The 23,516-nt window shown below is 33.9% G+C and overlaps 2 protein-coding genes across 8 annotated transcripts in view; one reads left to right on the top strand and one right to left on the bottom strand.

Moving 5' to 3' along the window:
• LOC111044950 (cell wall protein IFF6) overlaps positions 1 to 4,100 on the bottom strand; it is a 117,143-nt gene extending 113,043 nt beyond the window's left edge. For 4 of the 7 annotated variants that reach the window (XM_039424467.1, XM_039424471.1, XM_039424470.1 and 1 more), the window contains exon 1: positions 4,031 to 4,100. In XM_039424467.1, coding sequence (XP_039280401.1) covers positions 4,031 to 4,043 — 13 coding nt within the window. In that variant the 5' untranslated portion in view covers positions 4,044 to 4,100. Of the gene's footprint in view, positions 1 to 998; positions 1,213 to 4,030 lie in introns of those variants that run through there. The other 3 variants (XM_039424472.1, XM_039424474.1, XM_039424469.1) reach the window with 3 other exon arrangements.
• The window catches only part of LOC111044952 (keratin, type I cytoskeletal 9-like), a 176,306-nt gene that overhangs the window by 97,822 nt on the left and 54,968 nt on the right, over positions 1 to 23,516 (top strand). Inside the window, exon 4 of the mRNA XM_039424461.1 lies at positions 16,325 to 16,474. The gene's annotated coding sequence lies outside the window, so the exon portion shown is untranslated. The remainder of the gene's footprint in view (positions 1 to 16,324; positions 16,475 to 23,516) is intronic.

Raw genomic sequence — 23,516 nt, 5'->3', positions numbered from 1 at the left:
ACGAATTCCGATTATATTTTGATTCATTTCCAGGGTATTCTTGATTGATCACTTTATACTACACATGAAATTTGTGCGAATTCCTAATTCCGATTCTACATTTAATTTTAATTCATTTCCAGGGTATTCTTGATTGATCATTTCATACTACACATGAAATCTGTACATGATGGACAATAACGTTGTACTGACTGTGGAATCCCTGTAGTGCCGTGACTAAGCATAGACTATTCATGCTTGGATAATGGAGGGATGATTATAAGAGATGTATTGACGGACAGACCCTTAATTTGAAGTGGGACAAGACCACCAGGATGCTTTTTGCAAAAAAATAAGTAAGAGTTAACTGTAAAGTCATTTATCACTGCAATGCAGAGATTAACATTCATTTAACTCAACATAGATTATTCATGTCATTAACACGAGAAAAGCAGTTAGCGCTGATAAGATATCGTACAGGTGAGTTGAAATAATTCATGAGCCTCCCCCCTTCCACAGGCGACGACAACTTGAGGAGCCCTCCACCAAATATCATTCAGGCTTTGAAAATTGGTTCCTGGGGTGGTTCACAACCCACATTGATGAGTTGTAGGTCCATTCATCATCTCCAATCATCATCTAACCATTAAGCCACGCATAGGGCTTTGTGCTTATCGGGGCATCACCTCCCCCCTCCACACCAAATCATCACTTAAGATAATGGGGTGTATTGCCTTTATCTTAGCAGAATCAGATCTGTATCCGAACCATCCGTCAAAAATGTAAATCAGTATAAATCTACCTGACTTCTCATCAACCCATAATTTCTACACACCTTCAAAGAGCACCGAGTGCTCACTTGTATCTATAAGTATAAAAACCTTCCAATTTCAAACTAAAGTACCTTTTACTCGGTAGTAATGACTCATTTTTAGTACGCACTATTTACACTCTAGTAATAAAAGTATAATAACTCTCATTCGATGTGGTAATCGTAATGCAGAAAAAGTTGTACTCACAGTGTGTTACTGCTGCTGCTGCTGCGGTTTCAGCGATGTAATAATTCCAGACGATACACGCACACGCACATGCACAACAACAACGTTCGCGTCTCTGAGCAACTAGCAACTAGCAATGCAATGAGCAAAAGCAGAGCAGACGGCGACTGAGTGAGTGGTCCAAGTACTGTATTGAGTGGCTTGTGACCAGATACGCGCATCCTTCATTTCCCTTTCACAACTGGAATGCACCCTCCCCCACCCCTTTGCACAGGACCCCCCATCCCACCAATTTCCCTTTCTACCAGACTTTTCTGGCAGACAGTGTACCGCTAGACGCGCGCGCACAACTTGATGCATTCGAAAACTATCTTCAAACCTCGAAACTATACTTTTGAAACTAAATTATGATTGCTTTTTGTTGTTCTTTCTCTAAACCTACCTGATAGCCCTTGTTCCCCTACTAGGCTTATCTTATAGACGGCTCACGGAAGAATAAAAGTGACGGCTATCAGAAAAATGTGCTAAAAATTTGGTGCACTTACGAAATATACTTGAATCAGAAAACTATTACTAATAATGTCAATATTTAGAAAATATTGAAGCTTCATTATGTTATTTTACCAAATTTATTCATTTGTTGATACAATTACAAATCATATGAATATGATCAGGAAAGAACAACATATCTAAGCACTTAACTCAATAATATTGTCAATTAACTGTCAGTGAACTTGAAAACCTTTTGGAACTAGAAGCTTGATGTTGACATTCCAAAACCGATTGTTCTCAAAATTCAGGTTCTTCTAAATGCTCTGTTATTTTATATTGTATCATTTTTAGAGACTCTTTGAAAATAATGTATTAATGAAGTGAAATATTTAAAACCGAACTTATCAGTAATATACTTTAATATTTGAATTTTTATTGTTACCCATTTCACATGATATTTGAAATAGATTTCTACAAATTAACCGATGCCCAACAATGTATTTTCCCATATACGGTTACATGACACCTATGCTACGGTGAATGGTAGTAATTATTGGTTTTCAATCGACATTTCAAAATTACCTACTATAAAATGATTATAAATTGCTGCTTGATAAATAATTCAAATGGAGCTAATTTTCTTTGCGTGAATGGAAATCATACATATTATAAAATGAATATATTGTCAACCGTGTTTAATTAAAAAATATCTAAATATATCTTTGGAATTGTATGTTGGAGAAATCATAAATCAACCAAGTAATTTTGAGAATCAGTAGCTGATCAACACATTGTTCAACAGATTCAGTGCTTGGATGTGATTCATTTCGATTTTGAAACTTGAACTGTTAATAGAAATTCAATAATTTAGTTGCTCCTTGTAATCCCATCAAGGTTGATTAATTATTATTTATAATTTCTCTTACAAATTCTTTGTTCTTAATTGTTATTTATTTTTGTCCTTTGACGTCACCGTAATTACCAGAATTACAAAATCGAATATATTTTTTCAACTCAAGGTGAATATAGGAGAGTATTATTTAAATTAATATGGAGGAATCACTTTTATTAATGAATAGCACTCCGGCAGCATTCAGTTAATGAAATAAAAATTCAATATTTGATTGTTTTTTCCCAAGTTTTCCTCAGTCTTATATTACAAAACTACCTTTTTTTTATAATTTTCCCCAGTCTCATGTTCCAAATATTTTTTATCTTTATAAAGACCTTCAAAATTGTAAAATTATAGAAGCGGTTCTTAGATTGTAAGAACCGTATCTGCAGATGATGCGATGACGATATGGTGATAGAATTGGCGCTCTGGCAGCACATTATCAAATCGTAGGTGAAAGTATAGCTGATGAGTGTGGATAAAGCAGATGCATCAAGACTCTTATTAGGTGCTCCGGTGTAGCGATTTGTTACGTAACCGGGTGCTGGTCATTATTAACATGCTATTTCACGAGAAATTGCGTTACTACAGCCACATTAATTTGATATGCATCTAGTAGGCCACCAATTTCATTCACTGTTGTTTGTTTGTTTACTGCCACTTTTATAATAGTTTTTTCGAGGATTGAATTAGGATTGCAATATTCATTCTTTTTCCAAATCGGGTGGAAAAACTAATTTTATTTCTAGGGAATGAAGTAAGAGAAATAATCGTTATCTAGGTTCACTACTATTTACTATTTTTGCAGAGAAACCTGGATAAGTCATGTTTTCAGTATTCTTCTAGTTACTCATAATTCATGGTTCACGTGATCACTCTTTATTATCAGTTCTGTACTCCATAACATGTAGGCTCTTCTTGATTATCTCTACTATTGCCCGTATTAATGGTAATAGAGTATTTCAATAAAGGCTAATCATCTTTTAACAATTTATAGAATAATAACATCATTGATATACTATACAATTCATTACTTAGAAACTATACCACAATATGATATTTTGTATCAAAGTCTGTATCTATTATATTAAATAGTGAAGTATAAGAGCAAAATATTTATAGTGAAGTGATAGTAGGATAATGCTCTAATCTTTTTAAAAATAAACGTATTTTTCAGAGAACAGTTGAATATGGTAATGAGATTGGCGATCAGGCAGTTCTGTCTTGTCATCCATCCGTGAGATGGGCGTACAAACTCCCATAAGTCAGACATAATAAATTTCCATACTGATTCTTGAAAAATATTCGTCAAAATTTGCGTTTTACGGTAATCTCAGTCTCATGTTTTGTACTAGTGAATCTTTTCAAAAAACCATAGGTTTTTCCATCATTGAAGATCCAAATTTTCTCGTCTATCTTTGATTAACCTATATTAGTTTATATATTAACTTTATTAGTTCAACTTAAATTCTTCAAAGTTATAATGCTTTGTAGTTTAACTTTTATTTGGCTATAACTTTGCAGTCACTTGTATGTGATATGATAAAATGATTCATGATTGAAAAATAACAAACAAGATAGAAGAGAACACCATACAAAATACTGAACCGGAAATAATAACATATTGATATGCTGAACGAGAGTAGAATAATAATTGGTGTATACTTACTGTAGCAAAACATATTGAGAATCTATTACAGCACTATTCACTTTCACACCACTTGACACCGCGAACAAATGAACTGCATTTGACTCAGTATATTCCTTTTTATACTCACTTCCTACTTGATCATTTTAGTTCATATCCACACCAAAGTTCGTAATCGAACCATTTTGAACTGGATGCAGACCACAATAATCGTTATGCCTGAGTGGGATACTGACTAGATAAGACTCTGGGTTAAGAATAGAACTGGCTACAATCACTACTGAGAGTTGAGAAATTATGCACCAAGTCTTTATTAATATGTCATAAGCTGTCAAATGATGGAATTGTATTATGGAGCAATAAGTTATTGTTAACAAATTAATTCGTTCAGGCGAATATCATTGAGTTCTTCTTCGCTCTGTTAACCACGCACTGTAATCGGTTTTGGTGTAAATCCAAATCGGTTGATACTTCCTTGCAATGTTGTGGTATATTTTCAGCCACATCCTGTCCTATGATCTGCAACTGCTAATTGATTGCAGAATAATGAGAAAAATTATGAATTTCAATTCTAGATCAAGAAGAAGTAATCCTCATGTTTGCCAGTTCATGATGACAGCCTTCAATTGTACGGAAATAGTGACTTTTTATACTGAATGCTTTTGTAAGCTGGACGTGTTGGAAGACGATACGAAACTTCTTGTATCATTTTCAATTAGGCTATTGGATTGACGCCTGCATCAGATTTCAGATATCTACCCCAAAACAATAATTCCATTTTATGGATTCAGAATGCGTATTGCAGATCACTCTGATCGTTGTACATTAGTTCATTTTTTTCAAATATGTGCTCTTAATGAGTAATATTATGTTATTCAGTTTTTAATTTTAATTACGAATATTTTTGGACAAAGAATTAAGATTTGAAGTGGTAAGTGAAAAGTGCATTAAGATTGTTCCCAGCTAAAAAAATTTAAGAATCTGAGTAATAGCATTAATTATTATGTGATTTTGAATAATGAAATGGGTTATTCATCCTTTTCTCTCAAATCATCAATAGTGAACTCACTTTTTACTCCTCAGATGATTAGTTCTTGGAACACACTGATCAACTGCGATGACAATTGGAAGTTTATGATTAGGGTCAATGGTTCAATAATGACACAGCTCTGTCGGCTAATATTATAGTTTTGAACATCAGAAAAACAACATCTATTCTATGTTCTAATAAATTTGTTGTGATGTATGTAATGTGAATGAAAGTCGCTCATTCGTTTGCTGAATACGTTTAGGAGAGATTAGAACATTGTTATCCATAATGACAATGATATTATCTACACACAGTACTTTCAAATCACTTTCATATTAATGAACAGTTTGTTCAAAATGAAATATTTTTTATCGATGGTTCTTGTCTCCTCTCCAACTATATCTTTACTGATCTTTTAATGTTTGATCGTTATAATCCTATGATAGCTTTGTTCAGCATTTCACTCTCATTGAAGTTCTTGTGACCAGATGTCGTATCAAGTTCTCACTCCATCATGATGACTAGATGATTCTGAAAAATCCTAATACAGATTCAAATCCAAAAGGAAAATGAGAAAATTCATATATTCATCCAGTGGAAATCATGCTACTCTCTCATCCACTAATTCAAAAATTAATTTATTTCGCACAACAAAATACTGTATTCATGGAAATGTTATTAAATGAATCTAAAAGATTCATTATCATTGGAGATTATGCTACACTCTCATCCACTCAATCAATATCGTTAAAAGTTTTTCATTCAATATCGTTAAAAGTTTTTCATTTGAACATAAGAAGTATTAATAAGAACTTCGATGAATTGTGTTTATTTTTATCTAGTGTTGATGCGCAATATGATTTAATAGTTCTCACTGAGACGTGGCTATCACAAGATTCTGGTTTCGAGTTGAACAATTATAATAAGGTTGTGAAACCAACAAAATTTAATAAATCTGATGGAATAGTAATTTATGTTAAACATGGAATAAAATTAGATATTCTGGATATAAATATTGGTAATACTAATTCTTTAAATTTTAAAATAACATATGGAGACGTAGAGTTTTGCTGTACAGCATTGTATAGATCACCTAATGATATCGACGCTTTGGCTTTTCTAGATGATTTGGAGATATTCCTTAGTCAAACAACTTGTTATGAAAACAAAATCTTGATTGGAGATACAAATATTGATATTTTGGGTAATGATCTAACCCAAATAGGTCATAAATACTTGAATATGCTTTTGGAATATGGTTATACTAATTATTTACACGGTTGCACTAGACATTCATTATATCGTGAATCATGTATTGATCATCTGTTTCTCAAATCTAAGATATGTACATTGAACCCAGCTATATACAATTGTTCTATAACAGATCATGAAGCTATTATGGGGCGAATTCAGTTTATAAAAAATAGTAGTTTAGAGCCTAATAAGAAGCCTGTACAGTATGATGCATTATTTTTTGACGACCACCTGTTTAAAATTAAAATTAAAGAAGTGTCATGAGATGGAGTCTATTATGAAAAGGATGCTAAAGTAGCTTTTAGCAGATTCTATGATAAAATAGTAGATGTTTTTAATTCGTGTTCATCTTCGAAGCAGAAAAGTAGTAATAGAAAGAAACGATTGAAACCTTGGATAACTAAAGGGTTATTGAAATGTATCAGGAAAAGGAATAATATGTCACTTAAAATAAGGGAGCAGCCGTTTAACACGATTAATGTTCGTTATTATAAGAAATACAACACTATTTTGAAGGCACTGATACGTTCTGCAAAGGAGATTTTCTTTAGAAATGAGTTTGTAAATTGCGGTAAGGACTTGAAAAAGGTGTGGAAAACTATAAATGACGCTACTGATTCCAAATCTCGAGACCAAAATGTTATTCAAGAAATTAATATACCTGATGGTAGAGTAGTAAAATCCACTGAAAGTGAACAAATGGCTGAAGAGTTTAATAAATTTTTCATTGATGTTGGACAGAAAATTTCGAATAGGGTCAAAGAGACAGGTTCAAATTCAAATCATATCTAGTATAAGGTCGATAGATCATTTTGTAGGTCGTTTTTCTTTTATCCAGCTACGGCCTGTGAGGTGAGAAATAACATATTGGGGCTTAAAAAAGGTACTGCTCCGGGAGTAGATGGAATCTATTCAAAATGTCAGATAGAAAATTCTTCAGCAATATGTGACCCGTTGAAGCATATTATAAATATTTGCTTCCAACAGGGGTATTTTCCAGGTGAAATGAAAATAGCTACAGTTATTCCTCTCTATAAGGGTGGTAGTAGGACTGAACTTGGTAACTATCGTCCTATCTCCCTACACTCAAGTATATCCAAAGTAATTGAAAAGTGTGTAAAGTCGAGGCTGGTATCCTATTTGGAAAAACACAACATTTTGTTCAGTAATCAATATGGATTTCGAAAAGGTATGAGTACATCCGATGCAATTTTTAGAGTAACAAGAGAAATTTTGAGCAAATTAGATAATGGGGACAAATGCTTAGGAATATTTCTGGATTTACAAAAAGCATTTGACACAGTTGACCATAGAATTCTAATGGATAAAATGGAAGCAATAGGAATAAGAGGTATTGCATTGTCATTCTTTGAGTCATATTTAAATTGTAGAAGACAAAAAGTTAGGCTTGATAAAAAGACAAGTGAACTATTAAATGTGAATATTGGAGTTCCACAAGGAACAGTGCTTGGGCCAGTTTTGTTCTTAATATACATAAATGATTTATTAAATATAAATCTAGGGAATTGCTCCTTGTACTCTTTTGCGGATGACACAGTTGCTATAGTTTGGGGGGAAACTTGGCCAATCACCTTCCAGAGAGCTAATAAATGCTTTGATGTTATCAAGTCCTGGTTAAAGAATAGTCTCCTACATTTGAATATTCAAAAAACTAGATTTCTTCCCTTTTCATTGTCGTCCTCTAGATTGCCTCCCAATAATACTGACTGTAAACTAGTATCACATAATATAAATTGTGCCAGTCCATACTACAGCTGTGGATGTCCTACATTGGAGAAAGAAAATGAAATAAAATATTTAGGTGTAGTATTGGATGTACATTTACGGTGGAGCTCGCACATTTCATACATCTGTTCAAAACTTAGAAAATTAATTTATAAATTCGTTCAATTAAGGAATGTCCTTCCTATCTATCAATTAAGAATGGTATTCTTGGCACTGATACAGTCAATTATCTGCTATGGTATTGTATCCTGGGGAAGTTGTGGGAGTTCAATTTTGCAACCTCTCATAATTCTTTATAAAAGAATAATAAAAATATGTTTAAAGAGACCCATAAGATATCCAACCGAAGTATTGTATAGAGAATTTGGCGTTTTTAGTGTTGATACCCTATTTGAAATAAATCTTTTGAAGTTTGTGTATTTAAGACGTTCAGAGTTTCCAGCTATGGATGAACATGTATATTCCACTCGTCGAAATCTTGCTAATAAATTAAAAGAACCCTTTACAAGAAGTAGAGTGGCCTCCTTACATGCTTTTGCTAAGGGACCACGACTTTTCAATAAACTGCAATCAGATATATCAGATGCACCCAGTTACAATTTGTTTAAGAATAGACTTAATCGCTTCTATGAAGGAAAACGTTTAATAGAGGTGTAATATTATTTACATTTTTTTGCTGTCTTCATTAAAATGTAATTTATTGTTAAAGATTCATAATCCCATCTTGTGAAAAGCACACTGGTTATTGTATAAAATTTACTTTATTGTTTGATACCTCAAAATTGTTATTGTATTATAATTAAGTTGACTCAACTAGAGAGCGAGACATCCCTCAACACAGGTTTAGCCTAAAGAGGGATGCACTGTGGTTTTTTCTGTTACATGCTTAATATTATTATCTATGTTCAATTATTATGCTTAAGGTTTGTATTTGTATTACCAATTGTAATGTTCAACCATTATGTTTAATGTATGTATTTGTATTACGAATTATTGTGAAAATGCAGTGAAATAAACGAATTATTATTATTATTATTATTATTATTATTATATTATTATATTATTATTATTATTATTATTATTATTATCGTAAAGATTACAATGAAAAGTTATTGTAAAGTTATTTTTTAGTTTAAACTTTCTTGTTTTTATTACATTACATATTGTCTTTTTCTTTATTTATTTCGAACTTCGAATGTCATAAAAATTCCTAGTAAACTTACCTAATTATGTTCTTAATATTGTTTTTGTGATTGGGCACCCGCCGAAAAACCTACAGGTTTGGCAGGACCCTAAATTGTTTTTTTGAAATTGTGAATAAAATTTGATTTGATTTGATTTGAAATCATTTGAAGCTATTTAAGATACTGGATAGCATCGCCTCCCGTCATGCTAAGCAATTCAAATTGAATGCTGATATCAATCTTGAAGAGAGATAAAACAGTAGGCTACAATGTTATTATTAAAAATTGAAATATTCATACTCCAACAGTGAATTCTAAGTTACCTGCTTTATGGATGAGATTATGAAGAAGATTGTAAGAGGAACTAGTTTTGAAGACGATTCGGTCATTCAGGATATTATCCAATTGTTCCAATGTTATTGTTTGTGTATCCCATATCCCTAAATAACACCGACCCACAAAAACAATTGAAACGGATGGACTCATAAACCGCGACCAAGCCAGCGATGTGTGCGTTGCTCTCTTTTATGCTCGTGTCTCGACCAACATTTTCGTCGGTATTTTTTTGTCTTGTGTAAACAATTGATACTTCTTGTCAAGTTCTATTGATATCATAGTCTTTCTAGATTACTCTTCCTTCTTCTGTATTGATTAGAATCTAGTTAAATCAATTTCATTATCAAGCAATCTAACTGGTGGTGAATGCTAAGCACTTGGCTGAGCACTCTGAAGTAGTGATGGTACCTTATTTCGTTTGTTATCTATGTGATAACAAAGCCTATTTTCGTGTCTTAGAACTTTTATTAAAATTTATATGTGATGATATTTTATTTTCCTACAGTTACCTTAAAAAGTGACGATTCCTGCACTGATTACAGAACGCAAAGATTCACTTTTCCGCTCTAGTGCGGGAATAGTATATTTCGCACCTAGGGCCGAAAATGAGACTTTTCTGGCTCGAAATCGTTTTTCAAGTCCGAAAAAATCTTTTTCGCCCCACTTGGATGTAATGAGCTGGTTTACGTGCGTCATATGGAGGCCGAAAGTGATTGTTTTCTGACCAGGCCGGTAAAACTTTACGGCCCTAGGGCTGTAAAATAACCTTGAAGTCAGCTGATTCTGATTTGATGTGAACGTGTTTACAAAATAGTTTATGAAACGGAATCAGTTTATGCTTCTAGAATTGAATAAAGTTTTTGCAATAAGATACTAACATTCTTCGAAGTTTAAAAAAAATCAAAATTCACCCTCTAGCCTCCAAGTCTAGTACCTTACGCTTCGTGAGATCCACATAATAAATTCATAATTTTTCCACCAATATTGATTGAGCACCATTCTCGACAGCGTCTTATCCTTATTGCTTCCATGTTCTCAAATCATCACGAATTGGTTATCAAACTTAAACATATGCTAGTTGTGTAAGCAAGGATTGACAATGAGACAAGATCCGGTCAAAAAATATTTTTTGCAAGTGCGAGATTATTGTGCACCAGGAACTGACAGTGCTCAGGTAATGTTTCCTCTTGATTATGTCAATATTGTCGATCACATTGTCTAGTTGAGCAGTGTGTGTGTGTGTGTGTGTGTGTGTGTGTGTGTGTGTGTGTGTGTGTGTGTGTGTGTGTGTGTGTGTGGTGTGTGTGTGTGTGTGTGTGTGGTGTGTGTGTGTGTGTGTGTGGTGTGTGTGTGTGTGTGTGTGTGTGTGTGTGTGTGTGTGTGTGTGTGTGTGTGTGTGTGTGTGTGTGGTGTGTGTGTGTGTGTGTGTGTTATGTAGTGTGCAGTCGACAGAGGTTGACCGTTTTAGAGGAGATCTGTGAACAGACTGTCAGTATTGGTTGAATGTGAAGCATTGATATTGCATAAGAGGGATAATGACAATTTAAAGTGAATCTCACTATAGAGGAATCTTTGACCAGACTTTCAGTGTTGGTTTAATGCAAGGCATTGATTTAATATATTTGAAGAATGCTGACGATTTGAAGTGAATCTAAGTATAGAGGAGATCCGTGACCAGTGACAGAGCAGACTGGAGCTGAACTCCTTGACCGAGTGGTGGAACGACCAGCCAGGCTGGAGGAAGGACAATCCGCGGACGGCACAAGTGCCAGCGCTCTCTCACGGCTCGTGCCCTAACTTCCTCCACACGTGTACCCCACACCATCGTGTCGTTCTCCACGTTGGAAGGTGCACTAAATAAAATATAGAAGTATAAACAACTTGTATGGAAGTACAACATACCGTGGTAACAGCTGTCAACAACTTCATCTTATTCAAACTCTGTTCTCTTCCTTTATATTATCGTAAATTACTTGTGGATGATTGTGTTTGGTCTAGATCATTTCTAGTTGTCCCCAACTCTCCTACTCCCTACTATGGATCATTGTTCCCTACTCTCCCTAGATGAGTTGAATAATAATTCCATACCTCTCTGTGAAGATGAATAGCCTAGTTGCAAATAAAATCTTGATCAGGCTTGTACAAAACATTTAGAACTCATGAAGTATTAATCAAGTAAAATTGTTCAACGAAATAAAATTCTGGAACAGGTATCCCATTTCAGCTATCTTGGATGTGTTATCTCTTATCAACATGATAAAGATGCTTGCACAAACATGCATCGCTTCCAAAATATCTGTGGAACCATACATAGAACTAATAAGAATAGTGCCAGCAAAGAAACAACAATAAAGTTCCATAGAAAAATTGCGGCTCCTACACTACTGTATGGTAATGAAACTTGGGTAGTATCCAAGCGTAATGAAAGCAGATTGCAAGCATCTGGAATGAGGTTTCTGCGCAGAACTTATGGGTGCAATAGGGAAGACCGTTTCAGAAACACAGATATCAGAGCTCAGCTGAATATTTTTGCAATAAAAGATGAAATAAATGGGAGTAGGAATGATTGGTTCCAACATGTGAATAGAATGAGTGGAGACCGGATTCCTAAGCAGTCCTTATTGTACCAACCAGTTGGGAAACGAGATAGAGGACGTCCAAGAAAAAGATGGTCCGAGTATAGAGACTATGAGGTTCGGATCAGGCAATCCTATACTATTAAATGAGCAACTTCTGTTTAGATGTTTATATGTTTTTATTTCACCGAATCTTGTAAACGGCTCTAACGATACTCACGAAATTCAAAACATAGTAGGTTTATAATATAAAGATTCGATTGCACTAGGTATCATCCCTGGGAAAACTCGCTGAAGGATAATTATTAAATTAAAAGGATAATTATTATTCATCCTCGGAAAAACAGTTGGTAATAATTATTATTTCATCGTCTGTTGGTGATGGAAGTGAGTGAGCGAGTTGATGTGTGTGGGACTGTGTCAAAATTATGACTCAGCTGTTGAACTTTTGTAATCATTCAATCAGGTACTTAGTGCCGGTTGCAAAAAAGCCGGGTTATTTTCAATCCTGATTAAATTCCAGTAGATCCATCTTTGAAATGGTCTTCTCTGATTTGGTTCACGTTTGTTAATCAGGATTACAATTAAACCGGCTTTTGTGCAACTGGGCCTGAGGGAAATTTTTGCATTCCTCTGGGAATTAATCTCAATTTACTGTGATTAGATTAGAACATTTCTGTATGAATGCTATTATAATTTCTACTTTCGAAATAAAATTTTATGCTATTGTACTCCAGAGCGAAGCTCGGTCCCCGATATTGATGCCTTAACCGTGAAAGGAAGAAGATGAAGTATTAATTGAATTATAATTGATGGAATTGTAAAACCAATATGAAATTGAATGGAAAACCCTCTTATCGCTGTCATCGATCAACGTAAAAAGTTTTGAAACATAGTTCAGCATTTGTAAATATCGTAAGTTTAGTATAACAAGATAGAACCAGAAATTGATTGGAAAAAAGTTCCACCATTCTCAAGTGAGAGAATCTGAAAATGTCGTTCAAGCAGAGTATCAACTTGGAAAATTTAAAAGTATCAAAGAAAGTCTAATATAATTTAAATTATTTTCCATCATATTGTTCCTATCTTCATTATTTTTATTATATATTTTCATGTAACGACTTTGCAGCAAATAAACTCATGTAGATGAGATATAGAGGGTGAGAGATTCCCTTGATAAGAGATTTGAATCGACTACCATCACAAACAAATTTTTAATTAAATTTGACATCCATCCAAATTGAGCACATTAGTCAATTATTGTGATCAACTCAAGACGTATGTTTGTTGTACCTAGATGTTTTGGTTCAATGATGGTTACAATTCAAACAACTCATACAACTTACATTCAAGTTTCTTTCTAAAGTTTGAAATCAATTTTTTGTTGGTTCACATACATTACAGAAAATAACTGTTTTATTTGCTTTTTACTTCTCAATCATTTCTCATTTCTCTTTTTTTTCTAATAATTTTTCAGTAGTCGATTATTCAATTGCAATGCTCCCATGCTCTAAACATCAGTCCGAATTCACCACTAATTGTAAAACCAAGCCATTACTCATTTAAAAAATGTGCATAATAATAACAGAGTGTTGTAAATGTCCATGTAATAACCCAACAAATTATCGACTGATTACCGTGTTCCGATTTTACGTTTTGCCGCTAGATGTTAGTGTGCCTATGCGGTTTCCATTTCTTTAGAATAGCAAAGACGAAAGTGGTTTCCGAACACTGTTACTTCATACGTTTGCGGTTCTGTGAAGTTCACAGTCGATAATAGACTAATAGATGGGCGTGTGTGTGTGTTTTGAGTGTGAATAGTGTATCAATACATAGATATCTATATTATTCATCGAACAGAAACGAAACACTACTGACTTAAATGTAACGAGGCCACGTGACCAAGTGAGGGGGAACTCCATTTCAAGTTTCGCAATTGTTATGAACAATTTAGTTCATCCATTTTCCAACCAAAGACAGGTGCTAATTTCGATTGACAAGGAGAAATCAAACACACGCTGCATTACGGGCCAGGATTGGTTTTCATCCAAGTGACCTTTCGATCATCGTGATCACGAAAAATACTCGAATGTCTCTCGAATCAGATGAGTCAATCTAGCAATAATGCAGAAATAGCCAAATGGAAGCTAAGTGTCTTCAGATTGGGATGTGTTCATCTTGAAATGATAGATTGGGAGTGGCTGAAGTTGGTTACTCCATTTATTGATGTCTTCAGAGATGCTGCGAATTTCATGAACCACGAGAATCGATTATCGATCCTGGACTGTTAAATCGCCAGTAAAAAAACAGAATAAAATTTTTGATCTAAATATGACCCATGAATACCAATAGAAGTGAAATTGTGTTATTTTAATCCGAATTGGAAAAAATTATGTTTTTCCACCCTAATAGTGATTCTTAATTCTAAGATTTTAAATTCTAAGAATTCTCTTATTGATGTTGCCAATTTACAGCATATTGTTTATTTCTAGAAGTTATTGATACTTCAAATACCATAATTAAATTACCATTTGAATATGATCACAAATAATAATATACATTACAAAATGATAACAATAATAATTATTATTAGTTTGGGTTTACTAGTTCATGAGAAGATTATGGCCGAAAAATTCAAATAGATAACTATACAGTTCAATTATACTAGACTGTTGTAAGATTAACAAATGAATGGTTGTGATTTTAATACGCAATTGATGTTTCAAAACTCTAAATTTTAGATGTTGATGATTAACTGGTTCCTTTGAATGACAAAAATCACCCTTTGAGGTGATCAATGCAATTTTGATGTATAAAATATTATATATTGTTGATTAATTGGTTACTTTGAATAACAAAAATCAACCTTTGTGTATTATCAATGCAATATGTACTCGAAGTTATAAAATACCTACGTGTATAAAAACACCAATAAGAGGCAATGATCTGCAATAATTTACTGAGTTATTGCTCTCCACAGATTTGTTCTAGAAGCTCAGTAGCTTACTGGCAATTATTAGTTGTATGTCATGTGGTAATACGCACCATCTCATGATCCATCATTGTCCAAGTGAATTGCTCAATCGCATGATCAACTAACAGGAGCAACAAGTTTATAAATCATCATCATCGATACCTTGATGCTTTTCCCAGTCATCACCTTCAAAGGCTTTAAATGAATACCCTATCAGTATTATAACACCAAGGTGGTAATTGTTACGAGGTACTTAAGCCTCATTCCAATGATCGGTCATTTTTTATAATGTAATCATTCTCATTATGACAATGACCGATTTGTAGTTATTGATTAGCATGCTATACTACTGATGGTAATATTGTCCCATTTATCTTATGTATACAACTGTATTCGACTTCATAAAAAACAGGGTTGATTCTGACAGCTCAATAAATCTATTTTCCTTATGTAGGACTGAAGAACCTCTTGAGACACCAAACGACTCAATTCAAATAGAAGTAGTATACACATCAAAGTTTCCTTATTACTTGGCTGATTACACCTTTCAAACTTCAATGTTGTCAGTGGAATTCACTTATCATCATAGAAATACACTGTAATAGTGTTGCACATATTTACACATTAATGAAATTTATGTAATTGTATAGCGTTTTAATGTATTTGTTGGTCCTTTATAAAATTATAGAGTATCCCCGCTATTTTCAGTACTCCTGCAATATCTTAGTTTATGAAAATGACTTGAATAGTTTCAATACATACTACTTCATCTCCGACCTGTTTAATGGATAAATATGATCATTCCTATCTATAGAAAATAAGGTAATGAAATTCCCACATAACATTTAAAGGTTCTTCTGTTTTCGTAATAGAGTTAAGCAAAATTGGCGCATGTTTAATTTATTAATTAAATTTATCATCTACTATATGAAATTCATGAAATCATATATTTTATCATTACATGATATTTATCGAAATTTTGTGTTGTTCATATTTCAAGTCAATTCTTTAGCATTATAAACGGATTTGATTTTATCAGTTGACGAAGTCTTGACCGCCACCTGGAAATTGTTTTCCAAAAAAAGTAAACAGTACAAATAAAAACTGAGTCTCTTCTCAAATATTAATAAACAGTTTTGGAACATTTCAGAATTTTCATTGTATCTCTGTATCTCTAGATATGAATTTGAAAGGCCTTATTTTTATTTATTACAGGAAAAGATTTGGCTGTTCATGAAAAGGAGTTCACTCTTCCATACTCAGGAACAATTATCAATAACAAGTGATAGCTGCACTAGGAGCTGCCCAGTGATAAGCCATGACAGCTTCTGTGACGGAAATATCTCAAGACATCGTGAGGATCAGGTGAGTAGTATATTCTTAAAATCTTCTCCAGTCAGACATTTTTTCTTGCATCTATTATGATTTCTCTCAGTGATTTTCATATCATACTTAACAAATTTTCATTTTTATTGGTGATTATTATGATGCATTAAAAATATTTAAATTTGAACCTCTTCATGAATGCTATATGATTCTATTTGTATATAGTTTCACTTTGGTTGCCTGGAAACAAGAAAAAATCAGAACAATTAAGTACCTAGCTGAATGAAATATTTCGATTGGTTTCCCAAGCGCTTGGGGAAGAAGGTTCATGAGAATTGTCTATAATCACGAAATTGAGACCATTGAACAAAGTTTTGATTCTATTCATAACCTTGTTCATGAATCAATTATTATTAATGAGAAATGAATGATCGCAAATTATGACCTACTCTTTTTGTTTTTCTCACTACCTATTTGTTGTGCATTTTTGTGGTAGTAAACTGATAGGAGTTCAGACTTTTATTATTTATTTGAAGGATTTTGGAGAGTTGTCATTTGAATGAGGAATGAGGTTGTCATTTGTTAATGAGTCAGAGAACTACATTTGAGATCATGTGGAAAATTCATTCTCCAACTTATCCAGAAATTGGACCATGTCGCAGGTGCGAAATAATTTCTCCTCACGGCTGATTCTATTCGGCGTGTGCTAAAATTAGTAACTCTTTCCAAAGATTGTTTTAGAACGTGAGCTGCTTATTTTGTAATGAAGGAAGGTGGAATGAGCCAGCCGGTCATTTTAATGGAGCTTTTTATCGCTAATTAACATCACTTTCACTAGTCGACCACCTCGTTTGCATTGCTGTCTCTGAAAAGCTAGTCAGCTGGTTCGTGATCCTGTCGCTAGGTGGCGATAGTGACTGCATCGTACACTGCTGCCATCTGGCGAGAGACTGCGGAGCCATCAGATGTCCTTGAAGGTCGTGCGTTCATCTCGTCTACGGAAAGTAATAGTTTAATGGCCCCAACTATACACATATCAAACAATTCAGGCATCCTGTAATCATAGTGTATAGTATTTTCTTTGAAAATAACACAGTTATTACCACCTGACAAGAATCATACAATATTAAAGACGACACCAAACCAAAATTGAAAACAAAACAGTCATCTAATAATTCAGTGCGCATGCTCGAACTTACTATCCCAATTACCAAGTAAGCGGTGTTTGCCATCACCCACTTTCAATTGCCTCATAACTGTCTACTGGTATGAGTGGATTGGGCTCCTGCCCATTACACGCAATGACGCTGCTTTATAATACTAATGATTCACTCGTTGTGCGGTGCGGTGCAGCCTCCTAATCGTCCAACCGTAAATTATTGTAAACTTCTCATTATCATACTCAAGTCTCATTCACAATCGGCGATACCTTTGGATCATTACTTCTCAAACATAAATATCGGCTAACTCTTAAATAAGTCCTACAATGACAAGGCCGATATGTAAACCTATTTATGCTCGACTATTGTTTCATGCTTGCGAAATTTATACTACAAATCCGCGCATTATGTGCGGATTCATTACTTTGATAAATGTTAATTGCAATCCATAAATAGGCCGACAGTGTTATTATGTCAGTGACATGTATCAGCAACTAATATTCAGCTCGTCTTGCAACAATTAATAATCAACCCATTAAATCTGAGTAATAGTTGGATGTTACTTATTGATTTCTTCAGGTGTTCAAAAGACAGTTATCAAACTAGTTGTATCATTTCCAGTGTCCTTTCCTCATAATGAAAAGAAAATCTTTATAATAGACGAGCTCTAAAAAGGTCATATGGAAAGGTTTTACAGGATATTTGAATTTAAAGAACGTCACTTGGAAGGATGGATATTATCAAATAATTTTTATTAGACAATAATGATTCGAAAATACAAATGTTCAGAGCAGTTCTTTAAATTTATGACATGAAATCTCACAATATATTACTTTTGAAGATCTTGGGTTGGGTGGCTCGTTGGGAAGAGATAATGCGCCGGTCTAATAATCAAGAGAACCTGAGTTCGAATCTCGACTGGGGCAAAAGTTTTTGACCACAGGAGAATCAGATAGATACGGCACCCCGTCTTTCGGAGAAGACAATAATTCGTTGGTCCCGACTACCTAAAAAGTAGTCGTAATCTCTCATCATCATCCCTCTCGCTCATTACCCATGCACAAGCCTGAGAGCTTATGTGGGCATCACCCTCAGTATTATTATTATTATCTTCAAGGTGAAGAAATATTATATTATGTTCATTGCTCAGCATAATCGTAGAATAGAAGACGTGAAGAACATTAAGATAATAATTTCCCATGGAGTGAGGATAGAAATAAATAGAAAATAACGAGGCTGAGTGATGAGATTTGAAATTCGAAAAAGAATAGATGAATAATAAATTATCAATGTTGAGTTAATAAAATTCAAATATCAATGGGGATTGAATCTTGAATAAAGTTGTCTATATCAAATCAATTCCACTATTAAAACTTCAACTGTCTATTATAATACTTTCGTCCTGATAGTTTCAATTAGATTATCACTACTAGCTCTGGTTTTTTGTCTTAAAGGAAGACATCACTTCCCTAATTTTCCATTCTAAACACAATGATTTAAAATAATTTGGTAACCGCATTCATCATTCCCTGAATTCAGGTAGGAAGAGCACTCATTCACATACAGTATATGAGGTAACTGCAGTAATTCGAATAATTGTATTTTGCAATGCATCATCGACAGGAACTCAACAACAACTACAATAATTCAGTAATTGTATTCTTACAATTTTCCAATTTCAGAGAGCGCCTTTCGTCGGTATGATTAGAATGTGACCTGCAATAATAATAATGATGATGATGATGATGATGATGATGATGATGTTAATAATAATGATTTGAATCGGCCGACATATGAGAGTAATATTGAAGAAGGAGGCACCTGAACAGATCATGAGAGGGCAGTTCATTGACAGTACTGGTGAACGGCTGGAGAATCTGGAACCGGTACCCGGAATGGAAAGTAGACTTGGGCATGCAAAAAAGATCAGCAACCAGCAACCTCCAACTGACACACATTGAAACCGGCAGTAACTACTAATATGTTAGCGACAAATATGTTGTGATCGACCGCTAATTGTTTTGTGTGGGTGTTGTTACCCTTAAATCGATCAGCTCTAGTTGAGTGGTACCGACATTGTCATTCAAATTACTCGAACGGTAGGCGATCGATCCATAAATCGTTTGTTCAACTTAGTCACTTGTCTCAATCTGGCGCCGAACAAGTTCTCGGCCCCTAGGGGCTGATGATGAAATTCACAAATTTTTAACCTCGATTCTAGCATAAATTGATTGGGAAATTCATTGTAATATCACAGGAGTATGTCTAAAACACTCAACTCCTCGATTTTCTCCCTGTTTTCGCTAACTTGAGTTTGGGTCATGATCATGCGGTGAAGGATGACATCAGAAAGGATGGTTGTCAGAGAAGGATCAGGAATCAAACTATCATGAAGCTATTCACGGGTATCATGGATATAGCGTTGACAAAAACTATAAGGGCCCTATAAAGCCAGTTTTTATATAATTAAGCCAAAAAAGTTGTGATACTTCTTCTGTCGTGAGTAAATTTTAATAATAATTCTAGTATTCAAGAGAATTGAAGAATATTGTACTATATTGAAGGAGTTTTGGATTGGAAGGAGTAAGCACCCGCATCACGTATACCAATTTCCCTTGTGAATTTCGGTGTTTGCTGATTTGGAGATTCATGAATTAGTATCTACAAAACAGGGAAAAAATAGTGTGAAGTGATTAGGTGAAGAATATCCTTAATGGAGTGCGGAATCTAATAATTGAGGATAGCAGTACACTCATTAAGGTGAGAGTATGTTACGTAACGAAATGGGAAAGAGGATTAGAATCTAGTCAAATTTGTGCTTTTCGTTTGAAAATGACTAGTGTAAAACATGTAACTGAGAGTAATGATATCTTTAGCTCTCATGGCATGAAAAGGTGTTTCATGGTTAGGAGGTTGAAAACACTGAATTGTGTAAACGTATCATGGCGTTTTTAAGTCATCACTTGTTAAGTAGACGATTTTTTGGATAATCCTGTGAATAAGTTATCATGATTACTATTTTTGATGGATTGACTGCGGCTCGAAAGTACATGTAACACCTAGTACTATATGATTTAATTTATTTTATTATTGCATTTTTCAAGCCTCTGGAAGTAAATTATACAATTTTTGAAAAATAGTAATCATAATCAATGTACTTTGACTCCTGGTTGATGGATTCCAAGGAGTAATGCAGTACAGTAGATACAAAATCTGTCTATTCCAAAAAATCTTCTATTAATTTGAATATTCTGGAATCTCAATCCTAAATTATTCGAATTGAGCAGGACATTTTCGATCAAGATTTCAAATGACCATGAGTTTTTTCGTTGATACCTGTCCATTGGTTAACTACCCCAATCAATCAAAATTCTAATGGAGAACTGTGTTAGGTGTTGATGAAATTAAGTTGATTGATGAGGCTTGTTTTCAGACTTGTTTACTGATGCAGTAGTAACTTAATTATCAGGAGGTTGTGCTACTAATCAACAACGCAAGATTGAGATCTCAAAGAATTATAAATATAAAAATGAAATGAAAATTATAGCTCAAATGATGTAAAGCTGTTACTCAAGACTCAAATTCTTGAACTTTCACCCAGCCTTATCAATCAGACAAGCATCTATCAGACAAACGGTCTGTTATAATCTGCCATGTAATTTTCTTTCACAACGTCTGCGTCTGCAATGTCATCGAAGCAATCTTGCTATTGTAATGAGCTGCGTTAACACGAATAAAAAGTTACTCTAGCCTCATTTGCCACAGAATAAATCAGTAATGAGTGGTTAGTTTTATGCTTCACCTTACTTATTGAGTGCAACTGAAATGTGTTTATCAAAAAACACTGTATCATTGTATTCATTCGTGGAGATATGATGTGCTATTCAGGTTACCATTTTTATTATCTCATCAGCTAATGTTTGTGGTTTTAAGGGGTTTATTACTGGTGTGAAGAAACTTCATATTCGTTGTCCATCCTCAAATCCCACTTCTCATCATGAACTCTCTATATCAAGTAGTGTTACAAGAATGTAATACTGCCTTACACATCTTCTTCACGTGCAATATAATAATATGTTTTTGACACATCATGTCAATGACTATGCTGGCCACAGAACATTTCAATAGTCATCGTGTTTTTCAGAATTGATATTTCAGTCTGTGGATACATTTTCTCGACTCATTCATTCATTTACACATTTATCTATTAATAGTTATGATCATTAAAATGACTCGTGATCAAATATGGAGTCTATTGAAACAGTATTCAGTATATCCTACCGTTAGTGTACGACACTGTATTAAAAAAAAAAAAACAACTATTATTCAGCATAGTTGATACTCCCCGGCACAGGTGAATGTGTATTTCATAAATTAGTATTTTGAAGTCAATTATCGGAAATCCAAATTATTGACATCGGATACTCTAAGTATAGCTGCAATGCCAATATTAACAACAAAGAATTGACATTTTAACAGCAAGCATTTTCAATGTTATTTACCCTTTGGTCGATTTCAATTTCCACGACCTTCATAGATAACTTGTCTGACATAATAATGATAGAATACCATTTGATTACTACACTAATGATCAGTTATAAAGAAAAATATAATAATTATCATGAAAATCCGAATCCTCTGAACTTCATAGCTGAGAGATAGCAGAAAAAAAATTTGTAAGTTGTGTATTATCAAAGAATGGAATTTTTATTGGATGAAGAACCGCTAATGAGAATGTTTTATATGTTGTGTATGGCAAAATGCATTATTTTCTGTCACTTATAGTTGTCTATTACTTGAAATACAACAAATCGCAGAGTATCATATTTTCATAACTTGAAACAAGTATACTACCTTTATTCTGTGCTTATGAGTCACCCACTGAACTGAAAGAGCTCAGGAATCTGATTGAATGGAATAGAAATACGAAAGAGATTTTTCAGGAAAAATGTTCGGCAATAGTGAATTTCATAGAAGGTGTATTTATTGCATAATTTCGCTGAGAAATTAAGAGAAAGGTCTGAGAGGAGAGGAGTGCTGTGAGGCTGTGTGACTTAGGGCGGTATGCCAAGGACAGCGACCACTGCAAAATGTGGAGCAGGTTGTGGAATCACTCACACACGCACGCAATCACACACTCATATATGAAAAACACGCAATTCAACCTGTCCTCACACACACACACACACACACACACACACACACATCTTCCAATCTGATTCACAAGAGTAATCCTATGAAATCGATATCAGTTTGATTGATACAGTATCATGCATCTTGGAGACCTTCACTTTTGAGGAGCTTGTCACTCACAAATAATAATCGAGTACAGTCGAATACAATATTCGTGCTTCACTTGTATCAAGAAATTTTATCTGTCTACTCTGATTTCATGTCTTAGTTTTCACTTATCTCTATAATTGGATCGACGACATTTAGGTCGAAAATCGGTGTTGAGTTGTTCGAAGTGATTGCTTACCAAATTGTAGCAATCATTAAGTTGGAAGTTTGTTATGGTCCACACTTTATGGAGAGATTTAAGAGATTTCTTAATTACTGGGCCTGGACCTTGACCATTATAATGAATAGCCCCTCTGCTAAGTATCACATAGAGATATGTATCATTGTTCCATATTATCAATTGTTTTGGATCGTTCTCATAAATCTTCATCCAATTACTCTAGCCTACTAGTGTTAATTGGTCCAACATACTTGTTGAAGTATAAAGTGCATTTATTTATTGAGTATAATTTCTCGAAAGCCACAAACCCAATATATTATGCTTTTGACTTCAAGCTTCTGTACTTGATTTGTTTTTCAAATAGAATGGAATTATTCTGGTGACATTATTTCTTTTTAAACACTCATTATTATTTTTATTTGACGTAAGAATATACATTAACCATTATATCAATGTTCTA

This window comes from Nilaparvata lugens, chromosome 3, assembly GCF_014356525.2.
Source record: "Nilaparvata lugens isolate BPH chromosome 3, ASM1435652v1, whole genome shotgun sequence".
In the NCBI taxonomy this organism is placed as follows: Eukaryota; Metazoa; Arthropoda; class Insecta; order Hemiptera; family Delphacidae; genus Nilaparvata; species Nilaparvata lugens.
The sequence above is the reverse complement of the archived record's forward strand: the minus strand, read 5'-3'. Positions and strand labels throughout refer to the sequence as shown.